This window comes from Muntiacus reevesi, chromosome X (assembly GCF_963930625.1).
Source record: "Muntiacus reevesi chromosome X, mMunRee1.1, whole genome shotgun sequence".
Lineage (NCBI taxonomy): Eukaryota > Metazoa > Chordata > Mammalia > Artiodactyla > Cervidae > Muntiacus > Muntiacus reevesi.
The window spans coordinates 8,127,919-8,145,932 of record NC_089271.1 but is presented as its reverse complement, the minus strand read 5'-3'; the positions used below and the strand labels follow the sequence as shown (position 1 = coordinate 8,145,932).

The following is an 18,014-nucleotide window of genomic DNA, read 5'->3' as shown; positions in this document are numbered from 1 at the left end:
ATCCAGGACTAGGATGAGGGAAAAGGCAACTCAAGTACCTAAGACAGTGAGTACACTGTATCTTAATGTGCTAAGGAGAGTGACAAACACTGGTGCAACTTTTAATAATATAACTCAAAAGTTTAAAGACAGATTCTCAGTTCCTGAAGTCTGCCAGTAAGTCTAATGGAAGTCATTTGCAGAATCCAGGGGAAAGCTTAAAACTCTGGATCCCATTTTTAATGGTGTGTTCATTAGTCACTAAGTCATGTCTAACTCTTTGTGACTCCATGGACTGTAGCCCGCCAGGCTCCTCTGCCCATGGGATTTCCCGGCAAGAATACTGGAGTGGGTTGCCATTTCCTTCAGCAGGGGATCCTCCCGATCCAGGGATAGAACCCGTGTCTCCTGCATTTGCAGATGAGTTCTTTACTCCTGAATCCCCCAGGAAGCCCTTTAATGGCACGAACACCACAACACTGAGAAAAAGAAATGTCTCTCTGCTGAGACACACCTCCAATCTCAAGATTTAGGATAAATACCAGACTTTCACCTCTGAAGCTCCCTTCTGATTTGAAGAGTCTGAGTGGGCAGAGCTATTAAACAGTTTCAGGAGGCCACACAGGTGTAAAGCACTGCTTTGGGTGATATAAGAAGGTTAAGGCTTAGCTGGACCTCAGCAGTGTAAATTACTATACCTGGCTACTACAATGTAACTTTCATATTAATTTCATCTATTCTCAGAAATTCTTTGTTTCCCCCTTTGGAATGAGAATTTTATTCTTTTTTTTTCCTATTGTGCCTTTCTTTTCTTTAAATATATATATATTTTTTAAATTGAAAAATATTTACAATGTTGTGATGGTTCTTACCATATATCAACATGAACTGGCCACAGGCATACATATGTCCCCTCCCTCCTGAACCTCCCTCCCCATCAGTCCAGGTTGTCACAGAGCACTGCCTCTTGTGAGAGATGACGAGTATGTTTCCCTACTTTTATAGACGAAGGCTGAGTGGGCAATGATTTGATCTACATCATGCCATCAGTCAAAGAGGGACTTCTGTCAAGAACATGGGCTCCTGTGGGTCAGATTAGTATTTCCAATGAAAGAAGAAATGGGCCTCCGGATCCCCAGTGCCCAAGAGGTGAACTCAGTCTGTGTGTTTAGTGCTCCGAATGCTGCAGACCCCAGTCATTACTTCAGATTTCGATTTCATGGGCTATTAAAAGGGGGAAATGTGTCCATCCATGCGTCCATCTGTGTCTGTTTCCATCTCCTCTTACATCTCTGGACCATGAGAACCCAAAATCACCCCAGGCGGAGGCCACGCTTTTCAAAGAGGGTAGTCCTTGTCCAAAGACATCCTGTGAGCAGACTACGCCTTCGGACCAGGTGCGCACCTCCAAGAGTCAGCACTGCAGGCACCTGCTCGAGGGAGCCCAGGAGTACTCGGGCACAAAGGACAGCAAGCCTGGACAGTTGCCGTGCTGACAGGCAGTAATTAACAGAGCCGACCAAGACATGCCTATAATCAGGTGAGGCCAGATGAAGAGGGCACGACCTCTTTCTTAAAGGCACCATAAGCAAACGGACAAAAAAAAAAATCAAAAGAGCCCACTCAGAGGCAACTTATACAGGTAACACAAGAAGCCACCGAATCCAAACCAAGAATTCCCTCTCCTGGGCAGACTGGGAGATCTCATGGACATGTGAGCTCGGCGACAGCCTTTGAGGTTGAGTCCTGCCAACTAATACCTGGGAAGATGCTGCGTGAGCCATTTTTCCCCTGCCTGCTCCAACATGCCCATGAGCAGGAAGATGAAGGGCTGAATGGGTGGACGGTGGCCCTTATCCCAGGCTAGGCAGGAGATGAGAAACCCTCACCAGGGAAAGAAGGCCAGATAGTCTTTGTGGGATGGGCCAGGAGCCTCAGAAAGAATGCAGGCCAGACTGAGGACTGATAAGGTCAAGCCTCTCCAGGCTTGAGCCAGGAATTCAGGGTGGGTCAGCGCTTTCTCACCGGAGATAAGGCTGACTTTTTTCCCAGGCACCGACTTGTGCTGGAGGATTCTGGGAGATCCCAGGAGCATGGGGAACAAACAAGTCATACTCCTGCCACTGGAAGACAGGGTCACGATCAGTGGATCTCAACTCTGGGAATCCCCTGGGAAGCTTTTTTTCTTTCTTTTTTTTTTTTTAAAGTGTCTGGCCCCAGTCAAGACCAATTAAATCCAAATGTCTAGGGGTGGGAGTAGGGACCAGGCTATAAGACGTTTTAAAAGCCCTTCAAGAGATTCCTCCAGTGCAGCCACGGTTGAGAACCACTGGGTGACAATTCTTCTGCAAAGGACCAGATAGTAAATATTTCTGGCTTTGTGGGCCATACTCTGTCTGTCTCAGTCCCTCAACTCTGCCCCTGTACCTGCTACAGACAATGGTTAAGTGAATGGACCTGGCTAGGTCCCAATAAAAGCTTATTTACACAACACCCTGAGTGCCTAGGATTCAGCCTGTGGGCCAAACTTTGCTGACCCGTGGTTCAGACTATAATTTACCCCAAGAAAGAATTCCTTCCAAAAGGTCCTGCAATGGTCACATACTTCACTGGAATGCAGCTGGAGGCCAGTTTCTCAGGAAGAATGAAAAATAAAGGTTTCTGAAATAACGAATGTATTTAGTGTTAAAAGAAGATAAACAGAAAAACATACTGCAATGAAGAAAGCAGGAGAAAACTCTACAAGACGGAGCTGCAGAGAAAGTACTCGGTGTGTCTCAGAAACTGAGTCTATGGTAGAGAAGTTTCATGGCAGGGCTCTATGGAGCATCACACAGGACCAGGGCCCCGGTCAGCTAGTTCCTGAGCATAAAGAACTATAGCTGAGTTGGGCTCCTAGTCTCATGGGGATGTGTCTGCTCAAAGCCAGCAAAGCAGACTCTGCTTTGGTCAGAGACAAGAAAGGTTAAGGCTTGGATATTCTCAGACACCAGATGGCCCAATATTGATGTGAAATTTTTCCTCTACAACAAACAAGAGTTTTATTGTGGACTTCCATAACTCAGGGGGAAATCTGTGAAGGCTGTGGAAGAGAGTGTTTGCCCTCCCCCATGCCCTTCTGCTCCAATATTAGAAATGGCTGTTTGCCTTTATTGCCTCATTTCCCCCCTATAATCAGCCGTGAGAGATAAATTGTGTCCCCCAACACCAGGTGCTAAGGAACTCTCTGTTGAAAACTAAACAACTAGTCTGGCTATCCCACTGTGGGCCATGAGGAAATCGAGAAGTAAAAAGCGTTCTGCCTATCACGTGTCCCTTCAGGTGCTGTGAAATTGCCAGACAACTGGTCAGTTTACAGTCGGTCCTTATTTCCGGGTCACTTGAACAATGGAAGGGAGGACTGTTTCAAAATCATGTGATCCATTCTTCCAAGCTGACTCTTCCATGTCTCCAAAATAGTATACACAGCACTGATAACTAGCTTCACCAAAAGATCTGGGCTCAAATCCAAGGTCTACCATTCATCAGAGGTGTAACCTAAGAAGTATCAGTCTACTGAATATTGTTTTTTGTGTGTACAAGGAAAGTAACATCACCGTATTACAATGCTTCACAATGTTGCAGTCACAACAATTCAGGAAAACACTAGGCCATTCCATGATGGTTCCTTTAGTTTGAGTCACTTGCAATGAAGGAAGTTACGGGGGCTAAGTCCCAAGGTCCTTCTGCTGCCAGTAAGCAAAGAGACACCTCCCTGCTTTGGATGATTAACAGTGTGCGTGATCTGGGCTGTGTGAGACCTGCTGGGTGGCCAACAGGAGCCCAGGTGTGCCATGGATCCTGCCACCAGCAGCTCCTGACATGCGCCCAGACCTTACAGAGGTCTGGGCTGTTATAGCACAAGCCACCAGAACGACTGTCTTGAACTTTAGCCTGTGGCCAGAAATAGTTTGTCTGAGTCATATGTAACAGAAGTATCCTCAATGGAGTTCAGGTTAAATGGCAAAGTGAAGGAGCTTGGTGAAAACCCAGCAACAGCAGCTACTTGACAAAATGCTTGGATTAATTCCTAGATTCCATTCACAGTTCTTCTCCCTGAGGAGACAGGCTCTAGGAAGAGCCACTGGCATTTCCAGCCCTTCATGAAAATAGGGAGGCCCCACCTAGCCTCCTCTACTGCATGAGTAGAGGCAGAGATGGAGTCTATGCAGGCACCTCTTGTGGGTTGGGAGGTGGAGTCTCAGGATCTCAAATCAACACCACGGAGTCATCGCCTTCCTTGACTCAATGTTTCTTCATACATGACTTTAAAGACAGCATCTCGACTGTTACTTTTTTACTGGGCATTGATAAAATTTGACAGGGCATGGGAAGAATGAAATTACCTGCAACTCCCTATTTTCCCAAATGTCTGGGGAGGGAAAAGCCCGAGGAAATACAAAAACTGATGCTGAGGGTTGTCCCAACTCCAGAGTCCTGGATGTTTCTATGCTCTAGGCTCTGCAATTCTCTGGGAGTCTTCCCCTCCAGCTGGGTGTGGAATCCCATAGGCTGCAACTAGGTCTTCCTATATTTGCATCAAGGGTTCCAGTCCTGAGTCCCCACACTAGTCTGCAACTGAAGTCCTGGCTGCACCAGTACAGTAACCAGTACATAGACATACCTCCTCTCTCTCTTTAAATTATTTATTTATTTTATTTTAGGTTGTGCTTGGCCTTTGGTGCTGCATAGTGGCTTTCTGTCATTGCAGCATGCAGGGGCTACTCTTCCTTGAGGTGCGCAGGCTTCTCATTGTGGTGGCTTCTCTTGTAATGGAACACAGGCTGTAGGGTGCACAGGCTTAGTTGCCCTGCAGCATGTGGAATATTCCCAGACCAGGGATGGAACTTGTGTCCCCTGCATTGGCAGGCGGATTCTTATCCACTGTACCACCCAGGAAGTCCAACATACGTTCTTTTCATCTAATTTTTCCTTTCAATTGCTGGCAAGAGACTTCTTACCAGGTTCTTCTGTTATGCTCTTTTTCCATTCAATTCTTAGCAAGACTGACAGGCAAGTCTCTTTGGAGACCTAACCAAACCTGACCAGTTGCCTGGGAAGAAACACTCTATTAGGTTGAATCATATGAAACTGCCAAAAACTGGCCCTTTTTAAGCTACAAAAGTGACAATTTTATATGGCCCAACTTACTTCTACCAAGCAACTTTTGGAAAGGTTTAGAATCACTAACTATACTCTCAGAAACAGTTCCAAACCACTGCTTCAGCCAAATGCAACCTGGAGGCACAAGTCCATGAGATCGTTTAAGAGACCACATGCTGAGCCATAAAGTCATCTCAATAGATGTCAAAAAACTGGAATCTTACATAGTCTAGTCTTTGACCACAATCAAATTAGAAATCAACAACATCACACCTTTAAAAAGTTCCAATAGCTTACTTTTAAAATAATCCATGGGTCAAAAGAGAAATCACAAAGAAAATGAGAAAATATTATGAATATCTGGTTCATAAAACATGAACCAAAATTTGTAGGATGCAGTTAAATAGCACTTAGAGGAGAATTTATACCTTCAGAGGCTATGTGAGAAAATGAGAGGTCTGAAATGAATGCTCTAAGGTCCCACTTTAGGAAGGAAGAAAAAGAAATTAAAGCCAAACTAAGTAGAAAGAAGGAAAAACTAGAGAGAACAAATCAATAAAAATAATTTTTTAAATGATAAAATAGGGGAAGAAAACAGAAAACTAAAACCCAGTTTGCTGTAATGCTACACATAATCGATAAAGGTTGAGCTACACTGATTGAGAAAATAAAGCACAAATTATTATTATCACAAATAAGAGAGAGGACACTAGCTCAGAGTCTAGACATTCAAAGAATCACATGGGAATTCTATGAAAACTTTCAAAACTTGACAGCTTGATCAGCGGTCAGCAGATTCCCTGTGGGCCAAATTCAGCTTGTTTCTTATTTTTATACTCTTTATCAGAACAAATCACACACATCATTTATGTGTCATGTCTGGCTGCTTTTGCACTGTAACAACAGGGTTCAGTAGTTGCACCTGAGACCATATGACCTATGGTCCCTAAAATACTTACTATCTGATCCTTTACAGAGAAGCTTACTGATTTTTGGATTAGATGAAAGAGACAAATTCCTTGAAGCACACAAACATCAAAACTGACTCAAGAAGAAAGAGGGAAAACCTGAACAGGCCCATGTCTATTAAAGGTACTGAATTTATAGTTACAAACATTCCTACAAAGAACCAGATGGCTTTTCTGGTGAATTCTATCAAACGGTTAAGAAAGTATCAACACTGGGCTTCCCAGGTGGTTCAGTGGTAAAGAATTTGCCTGCCAATGAATTAAGTATCAATACCAATCCCACACAAACTTTTCAAAAATTGGGGGAAGAGGAAACATATCCCAGTTCATTCTAGGAGGTCAATTATTATCCTGATACCAAAATCAAAGAAAGACATGACAAATAAAATTACGAAGAAACCAGCTTTTCCTAAAAGCTAGCATGGAGCTGACACATCACATTCTGATGGACAGTAAAACAAACAAACAAACAAGAAAAAACCTCGTACATACCAAGAGCTGAAGGGCAAGAGATGAAGCAGCCTGGAAACTACACACCATCATACCTGAGCCTGCAATCTTTCATGGTACATAGAAACACAGCTACCTAAATTCCTGCTACAGGGGGCAAACTCCACCCTCACCGCTCTCTTCTCCACAGCTCGTATGGCTTATTCACCTTCGACAGCAGTTGCAGTAAAAAAGATGTCTGGCCCCCTCGCCTCAACTCCATTCTGACCTGCAACACAGGATAAATAAAGCTTTGAGCATGTCTTTAACGTTCAAAGCTGTGTCTCCAGAGCTACACGCCTGGCAACATGGCACTCATGTCACAGCGAAGTCCCTCTAAGTCTCAATCAGATTTAGGTTTTTATAAGATAAAATCTAGCAGTACCAACTTCATACAGTATCCCCAAGCTCACTGTCACCGGGCGAGTCACAGCCACGCACACCTTCGGTGCGCAGTTAAGTGTGACAACTCTGTCGAGAATGGACTGGCTCAGGCAGTGACTGAGTGGGTCAGGAACCAGAGGCTTTGGCTTCTGAGTGATTCCTCCTGTTCCTGTGCATCTCCTGAGTCCTAATAACAGGAGCCCATGCTCAGCAGGCTCTGAAACTCAGAGGGGTTCCCTTTGGAAAACATCAATGTGCATCCATCTTACTTGGGCAGAGTTCCCCACTTTCCCCGCGTTATACTGAGTTTCTCTACCTTCAGTGTCTTGTGCAAGAAAGGATGCTATAAAGAGACAGGGGCCTGACATAAGTGGAGGCTCCTGAGCAATAAAACCATTGTAAGGAATTCCCCAGGATCACCCCAGATGAGCAGGGATCTCCGGGTAAGCCCTTTTCCATGCTGACAAATGTGAGTCGGGAGGCGGTTTCGTGTCACTACCTAAAACTGTGCTTCCTTGCTTTCTCCCTGCCCTCCCTCTCTACATGGAAACTCCAGGAGGGCAGGAGCCTCTCCTATCTCAGCTCCACCATGATGAGTGGGCACCTGATAAACACTTGCTGATGGAGTGGTAGGGAGTGACCATCGGATGCCGGCATGGGAGGCTGACTACCTAACAGTAGGCGATCAGACACTTTACTCAGCTGTCTTGCTTGACTTGCGCCCGGGGTCTGCAGAGACTGGGGTCTGCAGAGACCCAGCTCTGGAAGCCCCACGTGCTCCTGGAGGGGGATGCTCAACTCACAGCTGGTGTACGAGCGGCTGTCGTCCTCACACATCTTGTGCAGCTGCTGGTACTCCTCCTGGGCCAGCTCGAAGCGCTGCTGCTTAATCTGGTAGATTTCTTTCTTGGCATTGAGAGCCTCCTGGGCTACAATTAAATACTCCTTTAGCATCCGTTCCTGCTCCCGCCTCCACTGCTCTCTGGGATCCTCAATCTGGGTCAGCTCTGAAATGGAAAGGGGAAGAATATGAGGGTCTTCCGAGTCCCATCTTTAGGCTGAAAAATCGTGTAGTTATGTGACTAATCAATACAAAAGTTAATGACTGACCATGATGTACATCATGGAAGCATCTGTATGATGAACCCTCCCAGAGTGTGGGTCACCTCCTATCAACACAGCCATGCCTGGGTCAAGAAGAAAGCTCTGTAGATGCGTAGGGGAAGACGATACCAGACAATTTTTTTAAATTAATTTTTAAAAAGTTTTATTAAAGTATAAAAGACATAGAGAAAGCTTCTCACACAGGTATCAGAAGGGAGCAGAAAGAGTGCCCCTTTAATTTATTTTTAATTGGAGGATAATTGGTTTACAATGCTGTATTGGTTTCTGCCATACAATGTAAATCAGCCATGAGTGCACATGTCTCCCTCCCTCTTGAGCCTCCCTCCCACCTCCCACCCCATCCCAGTCCTCTAGGTTGGCACAGAGCCCTGGTTTGAGCTCCCTGCATCATACAGCAGCTTCCCACTAGCTATCTATAAGTAAATGTTGGTGGACAGGAACCCAAAGGAGACCATCACTCTCAAACTAAGAGACACATACAACCTTTCCCTGCCTTTTTCAACGTGGGCTGCTGTTGCCTCTGCTGTCCCGGGGACTGGCTCACTCCCCTTCTCCTACCTCCCATGCCAGACCAGAACTTTCTGCATCTTTCGTGAATTTCCTATAAATTCCCCACTTGCCGCTCCGGCTGTCATTCAACCAGCTCCTCAAAGGGCTCATGCCTACCTCTGGCTCCAACCTCTCTCCTGAGTGCCCGTCTTTTCTTTCCTCCTGCCTCCAAGAGGCATCACCACATGGACGGACACAAAGGACTTCTGAGTCACTTGTCCAAAACAATTCAGTCTCACACAGCACCCTTTCGCTACCCAAACCACAGCAATCCAAAGGAAGCCACACTGACAAGTGTCTGCTTCTCCGTCTGCCCCCTTGGAATGAGTGGCTTCATCTTCATTGACCCACTGAGCTAACCAGGAACTTATCTTCAGAGGATGCCTGCCCCTCATCCCTCACGCAGACTATTTCATGGGCCCTCCAGAACTCACCATTCCTGCCCCTGTATATATAGTGACTGATGCCAGGACGTCCCTCCATCTCCCTTTAGTTCAATCAGATTCTCACACTCTCTCTCCCAAAACACCTGCCTGTCTCATCCCACCAAAAGCCATCCTCTGAGTGCTCGCCACAGTCACCTTCCCAACTCTGCTTCTGATTCTACACCATGTGAGCCTCTTTTAAAGCAGAAGGTCTTACCAGGGCATGATGAATGTTCTGGAATTAGACGTGATAGCTGGACAACACTCCATGCACCCAATGCCATTGAACTGTACACTTTTCAATGGTGAACCTTATGGTCTGTGCATGTCACCTCAAAATGGTTACAAATGTAAATTCTATGTCATCTCTTCCCCCACCCCCACCCCCCCACACACATACACAGGAGCACTCACTAGGATGTTTAAAGTAAGTTTCTTTTGAAATCTCCTTCGAGCAACATCCCCTATCCTCTTTCACACTGCTATCCCAGGTCCCCTCCTGGAAAGCCTCTCTGGGTCTTAAAAGCTCCCATGGAGAATTAACAAAAAATAACAAAAATCAGGGTCCTGACCTAGCCCTGGAGTTCAGATTCAGTGGATCTGGGTGGGGGGCAGGGGGAGGTCACAGCTGTTTTAAGTGCCCAGATGTCTCTGACAATGATGTAGGCATCAGACTCACCAAGGTCGACAGGCATCATTTGCACTCTGTCAAGGGCCCCCAAGGATCTTGGGAACCCTGAAGGTGACCAGATCAGGGTCCCTCTGGTCCCTCACTGCACTGTCAATCTGCACAGTTCCAACTTAACATGTGACTCCTCAGGTTCTCTGTCTTTAAAGAGCTTTCCCCTTACATTTGTGCTAGCAAGAGTTAAGATCCCAAGGGAGCTTCCTTGGTGGTCCAGTGGCTAAGAGTTCTCCCTGCAATGCAACGGACATGGGTTCAATCCCTGGTCTGGGCAGATTCTACACACTGCACAGTAATTAAGCCTGTGCGTCACAGCTACTGAGTCCACACGCTACAACTACTGAAGCCCGTGTGCCTAGAGACTGTGTTTCACAAGAGAAGCCACTGCAATGAGAAGCCCGAGCACTATGACTAGAGAGTAGCCCCTGCTCACTGCAACTAGAGAAAGCTCACATCCACAATGAAGACCCATCACAGTAAAAAAAAAAAAAAAAAAAAATTAAATTAATAAAAAAATCTAAAGAAAAAAAGAGAGCTTGATTCTCAGGAGCAAGTTTTCTGGAATGGGGTCTTTGGCCCATTATCACAATAAAAATCTTTCTTGTCCCCAGGGAAGAAAAAAAAGTTGGGTTCACTGAAGGTTTCAGAGAGAAGAGGTGGCATGACCCTGGAGCTGACGTCTTTAGCCACATCCTCCATGGTGCTGGGTCACCCCCATTACACTCAAGGTGGTTAGAAGAGAGTCCTTGGTGATTACATGGTTTCCAGGTTCGTGGCCATGTCTAGTGTGTCATATCAAATCCTTGACAGTGGATCCTGGGTCTCACTTTCCTGAGTGGCCAGTACGGAGGGCTGCTTTGTAAAACTTGCTGTGACTCAGTGAGCAGGCGAGCAAGGCACACTCACAGCAAAGAAGGGGACACAGCAGGAGGAGAAGCAGGGTTTACGAGAGACAAGCCAGCACAAGGTGGTCCTGGGCCTCAGCAGGCTTTCCAGAAAAGTCGTGTAAGGCCGATGCCTGTGCCGTTCAGTAACGCCACCGAGGCCCGGAGACAGCGAAGCCCTGACCTGAGGGGAAGGTGGCTCAGATAGCCAGAAACTCCAGCTGCATGCAGCCCTGAGGTGCTCGGCAGCCAGGCCAGGGAAGGGTGGCCCCTGGGTGCAGCCTTGCTAAGCACCACGTCCATCCTGTCAGCAGTGGATCCACCTAAGAAGCCCTCCTGCCCGTGGGTTAACCACTGCGGAGGGCGGCAAGGCTGGGGCCACACTCAGCCCTCTGCTCAGGCATTGGGTAAGGGCCAAATCACTGCAGACTGAGTATCTGAAAATGCCCCCAGACACCACCAAGTGTCCCTGGGAGGTAACACCAGCCCCAGATGAGAACCACTGCTCCCACCAATTCTACAGAGAAGGCTGGCATGGTCCAGGACCTGTGATTTTAGCTGAGGTCCTTACATCATTTTCTCCCTTCACAAAGCTCCAAAAGGTTTGGCACATTACAGCTAAAAATCAAAGGGATAAGACAAAATGAAGTTCAGATAATCATTTGGGCATTTATTGTTTCAAGAACTTGTAAATTCCACTCTGTAAGAAATACTCTCCTCATTTGGTTAGAGGTTTCTATTATCAGACTGCCTGGGAAATTTATAAAATTTATTCCTTCTACTAGGTATTCAAACTCTGCATTCAACATATTCCATGCAATCCTGGGCAATATACAAGCCAACGTACAATCACTTCAATTTTTGAACAACTTAGCTAACGAACACTTCAGACGACATTTATAAAATCCAGTTTAATGCTGTGTTGGAGAATAACAATTGCTTCACTCTACAAAAAGAGTTCCTAGCATCTGTGAGATCGACATGAAAACTCAACCATATATAACAACTCAAGCGTGACATTCTACTTACTATTTATGTGGTCCATGTAATAAATTCCAATTTGTTTATCATATACAGTTTCCCATCCTAAAGGAAGTTCATCCCCAACACAGTCGGCAAAGGTCAATGGCTTTGTTATCCTGCAAAATAAAATTATGAAAGCAAATGTGAAAGTGAGGTCAATTTCACCTAAGTTTGCTGAGCTGACCCTAGAATTTGGTTTTAATACAAAATTCTGTATCATCTTAACAAATTGACTGCTTTCGTTCCAACTATTTGGTTGGAAAAGTAACTTACTGACTTTGCCTAAATAATCATCAGTAACAGTATCAGTATACTCATGGTTAAAAGCATGACTATCCCACAACACAACTTTAAATACCAGTGAAAACAGATATTGACAGTTACAAAACAGGTAAAACAAGCATCTTTGAAGCTGTATGCTTAATGAGTTGATGACAATGGAATGTGGCTCTGCCACAACACGAGAGCACCTATGTTTTGTTCTCATTCTCTGACAAATGTTCCCCGGTCTCAACTTTCGGTTTCTGTACATTACAGTGTCAATGTATTTAAAATGTATTTGTAAGTTTCATCTACACCCCCACCCCCACCGGGCATAAGCGAAGGAGTTAAATGTTTACCACCCACCAAAGGCAAAAAGCCAAACAAGCATGGTAACGATACAAGGAGATGCCTACTAAATACTGCCTGGATTCTTTACTCAGTAGGAGTCAGAAACTGCAAAGGATCCTCTTTGTTTTCTGGAGAAAAACAACAAAAGTATATTGTCTACAGACGTTTCTCCTTGAAGTCAATCTGATCCAGGAAAGCTTGGCTTGACACAGAGAGATAAAGGAAAGGTTTTCCAGATAAGTAGAACCTCCCCCTCCCCTACACCCCATGATCACAGAGACTGACAGGACAGCTGTGGTATAAAACAGGCCACCCCTAAAATTGCCCTGAGTCAGGGCAGCTATCTATTCAGTCGCCTCTAAAAATGCACAGTGACTGGTATGCATGAGAATCTGATAACCTAAATTTCACTAACTCAATCTTCCCACATCTCTGTTTCAGTCTCTCGCCCCAGAAAACTGAGACACCACAACCACTGCCAAACCCCACAAGACCAGTATGAATTTTGAATATGTTATTTCCCCAAACTGGTTTGACAACAAAGTTCTGTCTCTCTCAGCAGCTTTTACAAACTGATCAACACCATCAGAACAACACTGATTGGTCTCATCTTCATTTTAAACATATGGTTTTAAGAAGTTAGCAGTCAATATCAAAACAGAAATATACATATAGAAAGTAAAACATACCCTTGGAAATCCTCTTACATATGATGCGTTCAAAACCCTACAACATCACAAGATAAGCCTACTGCATACCCTCTGTCCCGGCCCCAAACACCGATGTCCACAGCACAGTTCCTTTACAGGTAGGGAATGGGATAGTGGTGGCATGGTTCCAAGTCAAACAAGTAATGGCAGGGTGTTGTGCATGACTCAAGTCCTGAATGGGACCAAACCGCAACAAAGTGCCACCTGAAGACAAACTGAGTTCTGAGCACATCTCTGCTATTCTAGATTCACGCATAAGCCTAGAGAAAATGGCCAAGCACAGGAGCATTCAAAGCATCTTTTATATATATGACCTCATTTAGTCAACAAACATAGATGGGAAGCCTGCTCTTCCAGTGCTGCTGAACCCAGCTCATTTATTTTGTGTTGCTGTTGTTGTTGAGTCACTAAGTTGTATCTGACTCTTTGTGACCCCCATGGATTGTAGCCCACCAGGCTCCTCTGTCCATGGAATTCTCCAGGCCAGAATATTGGAGTGGGTTGCCATTTCCTCCTCTGGGGATCTTCCTGACCCCGGGATCGAATCCGTGTCTCCTGTGTCTCCAGCACTGCAGGCGGATTCTTCGCCTGCTGAGCCATCAGGGAAGCCCCTGGAGGATGTGTCATCCTGATAAATAGATGGATAAATCCAAACAGCAGATTCAGAGAACAATGACCCTGTCTCAATTGCCTTTGACCCCCAACACCTGACCTAAGAATAAGTACGTTGCATTTTTACAAACATTTTGTTCATTAAGGGAAGGAAGATTAATATATTTTACAGTAAAGAATCCACCTGTCAATGCAGGAGACACAAGGGACATGGGTTAGATCCCTGGGTCGGGAAGATCCCCTGGAGGAGGGCATGGCAAATCACTCCAGTATTCTTGCCTGGAAAATCCCATGGACAGAGGAGCCTGGTGGGCTACAGTCCATGGGGTTGCAAAGAGTCGGACATGACTGAGCAACTAAGCACACAACACAAGCACTCTCCTACAATCAGTAGATACATTATTTCCTAATAGATATTTCCTAATTTCCACTAGTGTAAATATTCATGAGTTCAACACTTCAACAATTTCTCAAGTACAACAATTTCTCAAATAGTCAAAGTTTCCATGTAAGCCAGAAATCCTATACCTATGTGTATACCTAAGAGAAACAAAAATATATATCCACCCAAAAGAATGTCCACAGCAGCATTATTCACCATAGCCAAAAGGTGAAAACAACTAAGGGCCATCAACTGATAAATGGACAAATAAAATGTGGTCTATGGATGGAATGTGATTCAGTCATAAAAAAAGAATGAAGTACTGGCAAACATTACAATATGGATGAACTTTGAAGTTACTGTGCTGGGTGACAGAAGCCAGACACAGAGGCTACATGCTGTATGCATTCATCTACGAGAAATGTCCAGAACATGCAAATTCACAGAGACAGAGGGTAGATCAGTGATTTCAGGGGTTAGAGATAAAGTGGGAATGGGGAGTGACTGCTAAGAGGTTAGGCTTTCTTTAGGGGGTAATTACACTAAGAACTAGTGAATGGTATGTTTTAAAGGGAGACTTCTATGGTATACATGAATTATATCTCCATTTAAAAAACTATGATGATGGGAACATCTCTGTGCATACAGCTTGCAAACTGTATTTACAATTATTTTCTTTGAAAGATTCCAGAAATAAACTTACAGGGTTAAAGGATATGAAGCTCTTTTCTCTTTATCGTAAATCCAAAGTAACATATTCAGAAAGTAAAATATAAAAGCATAGGAAATAAAAGCACCTATGATCCAGAAGTCCTGGATTGATGGTTTAGCTTATTTTCCTACATTTCTCCACAGCTGACATCACACTAGATACAATTTCACACGCTCATTTTTTTTTCATTTATATCTTTCCTCATGTCCTTTAAGTCTCTGTCACCATCACTTTCTATCATGTGAGAATCTTCTGCCACATGCAGTGAACCATAACTGTTTTACCAGGAACCTCAAGTCATCAGTTTAGGCATATTCCAATGTTCTGTTCTTTCTTGTAAATAATGGATGTGAGCTTATAGCAAACCCTTGATGCACACTGCCAAACTGCTTTAATGTCAGTACACGCTCCTAGCAGTGGAATAAGAAATCCTTTCTCATCACCCTGCAGGGATCTCTTGAATACATTTGTTCAAGGGCTCAGGACAAACCTGGACGGCACAAGCATGCTTCACTATCAAGGAACAAGCAGGTATGGCGCACAGCATAAGTGCCCCAGCATTTTCAGAATGTGGAGGAGTTGGATGATGAACTGAGGGGCTGGGCACTCAGCATTCCCCAAGGTGAAGCCCCCATGTGGTCATTTCTCCCCAGTCTCCTCCTATCTGAGCAACACTGACCCGGAGTCGCTGACTTCCCTGCATAGATCTTCCCACGGTAGATTCCCCACTTCTCAAACAGCTCTTGTTGGCCTCGGCAGAGGAAATGAATACATTTTGTTGGTCGTTCTTACCAGAGTTGATCCACAAGAAGGGGGGAGAATCTGCAGGACGCAGACATGGGCTTCTTTTTGTTCCCTTTTGCCTGCTGCATCCTGTAGGGCTCTTTAAGAAGTGGCGTTGGGGGTTTCCCTCGTGGCTTAGTGGTAAAGAATCTGCCTGCCAATGCAGGAGACACGGGTTCAATCCCTGGTCTGGGAAGATCCCACACGCCACAGAACAACTAAGCCCCTGCTCCACAACTACTGAGACTGTGAACTGCAAAAAGAGAATCCACCAAAGTGAGATTGTGCACCACAACTAGAGAAAAAAACCCGTGGAGCAACAAAGACCCAGCATGGCCACAAATAAAATATCAACAACAAAAAAGAAATGGCACTGGGCCATCTCAGCCACTACCAGTTCCCAGAGAAACTGCCGAGAAACCTTGGATAAACCATTCCTTCTCTCCCTGGGCCTGCTTCAGTTTCCTAATCTTTAAAATGGAGGTGATCTGATGAATCTCATGGGGTCCTGCTGGCTGGTTGTAGCCTCCTGAGTTACAGCACAGATACCAGCTCCATCCACTCCACCTCCTGCCTCTCCCTCCACCTCCAATAGACTTGCTTCAGACTGTACTAGTTTCCTTATGTTGTTGTGACCAACTGCCACAAAGCAGGTGATGTTAAACAACATGTGTTATCTTTCAGCACCGGAGACTGGAAGCCCAGATTGATTTTACTGAACTAAAACCAAGGCGTCCATAGACTGTATTCTCTGGAGGCCCTAGGGAGAAGCCGTTCTCTCTTGTTTTCCAGCTTTGAGACTGCTGGCATCTGTGGTGGCTTCCAGCATCTTGAAAGCCAGCCACGGCCAGTAGGTCTTTCACAGGATGCCTTCCCTCTGCTTCTCCCTATTCTAATCATAAAGCCCCTTGAGATTACATGCATCCAGCCAAATCATCAAGGATCAGTTCAGTTCAGTTCAGTTCAGTCGCTCAGTCATATCCGACTCTTTGCGACCCCATGAATCGCAGCATGCCAGGCCTCCCTGTCCATCCCCAACTCCCGGAGTTTACTCAAACTCATGTCCATCGAGTCGGTGATGCCATCCAGCCAACTCATTCTCTGTCGTCCCCTTCTCCTCCTGCCCCCAATCCCTCCCAGAATCAGGGTCTTATCCAATGAGTTAACTCTTCGCATGAGGTGGCCGAGGTATTGGAGTTTCAGCTTCAGCATCAGTCCTTCCAATGAACACCCAGGACTGATCTCCTTTAGGATGGACTGGTTGGATTTCCTTGCAGTCCAAGGGACTCTCAGGAGTCTTCTCCAACACCACAGTTCAAAAGCATCAATTTTTCGGCACTCAGCTTTCTTCACTCCCCCCCCCCCAATTCCAAGATCCTTTATTTAGTCACATATGCAAAGTCCGTCTTGCCATGGAAGTCAACATATTCATAGGTCCCTGGGAGTAGGACGTGGACACCTGAAGAGGTCATTATTCTGCCAAGCATAGCCACCATGAGACTGCAGCATGACAGCGAGCAGAGCTGGAGCCCGTGGCCCAGTGACTCAGAAACCATGCATTCTTCCCTCCCAGTGGGGCTCAGGGGGCTGGAATATCTGACATCAACTACCTCAAATTGCAGGAAAATAAAAGTGAGCAGCAGAAGGTGAGAGCAGGGAGAAGCGAGCAAAGTATAATCATTGATTCTTTTTCAGTCCATGAAGGCAAATGAATTCATCTGGATGACATACAACCTTCCTAATGGTGACTTTTCAAAAAACTGAGGTAACCAGGTGGCTCAGCAGCAAAGAATCTGCCTACCAATGCAGCAGACCCAGGTTAGATCCCTGGGTCGAGATGATCCCCTGGAGGAGGAAACGGCAACCCACTGCAGTATTCTTGCCTGGAGAAAATTCTATGGGCAGTGGAACCTAGCGGGCTACAGGTTCACAAAAGAGTTGGACATGACTAAACGACAACACTGGCTTAAAACATTAAATACCTTTCCTATGTACATTATATTGTGACTTCTGTATATACTCCAGCACGCTCACCACCAAAGCTTTAGTTTCCATCGGTCACCATCCAGTTGACATCTTTGAATTTAGTCCTTCCCCCACTCCCTCCCCATCTGGTAACCAGTACTCTGTTCTCTGTGTCTATGTGTAAACACTGATTCTGAACACATTTTCTTTATCAAAAGGAGGCCAGGGTAACCCTACAGGATCTGTGCTATACTATCCAGTCTCCTGGAACAAAATAATGTTTTGTTGTTGTTGTGCTAGGTCTCTTTCTAGTTGTGGTGAGCATGGGCTATTCTCTAGTTGCAGTGCATGAGCTTCTCATTGTAGCAGCTCCTCTTACTGTGGTTCCTGGGCTCTAGAGCATAGGCTGAGTAGTTGCAGTGCATGGGATCTTCCTGGACCAGGGATTGAACCTGTGTCCCCTGCATTGGCAGGCAGACTCTCATCCACTATACAACCAGGGAAGTACAAGATAATCTGTATATTTTCCATTCAGGCTTTTTTTTTTTTTTAATATGCAGTTCAGAGAGGATACTATTCATCTCC

General features: G+C 45.3%; 1 protein-coding gene across 4 annotated transcripts in view; it reads right to left on the bottom strand.

Annotated features, from left to right (window-relative positions):
- The window catches only part of WWC3 (WWC family member 3), a 109,433-nt gene that overhangs the window by 57,362 nt on the left and 34,057 nt on the right, over window positions 1–18,014 (bottom strand). For 2 of the 4 annotated variants that reach the window (XM_065915149.1, XM_065915151.1), the window contains exons 2-4: window positions 11,660–11,769; window positions 7,766–7,969; window positions 6,748–6,807 (exon numbers count right to left, since the gene is read on the bottom strand). In XM_065915149.1, coding sequence (XP_065771221.1) covers window positions 6,748–6,807; window positions 7,766–7,969; window positions 11,660–11,769 — 374 coding nt within the window. The remainder of the gene's footprint in view (window positions 1–6,747; window positions 6,808–7,765; window positions 7,970–11,659; window positions 11,770–18,014) is intronic. The other 2 variants (XM_065915150.1, XM_065915152.1) reach the window with 1 other exon arrangement.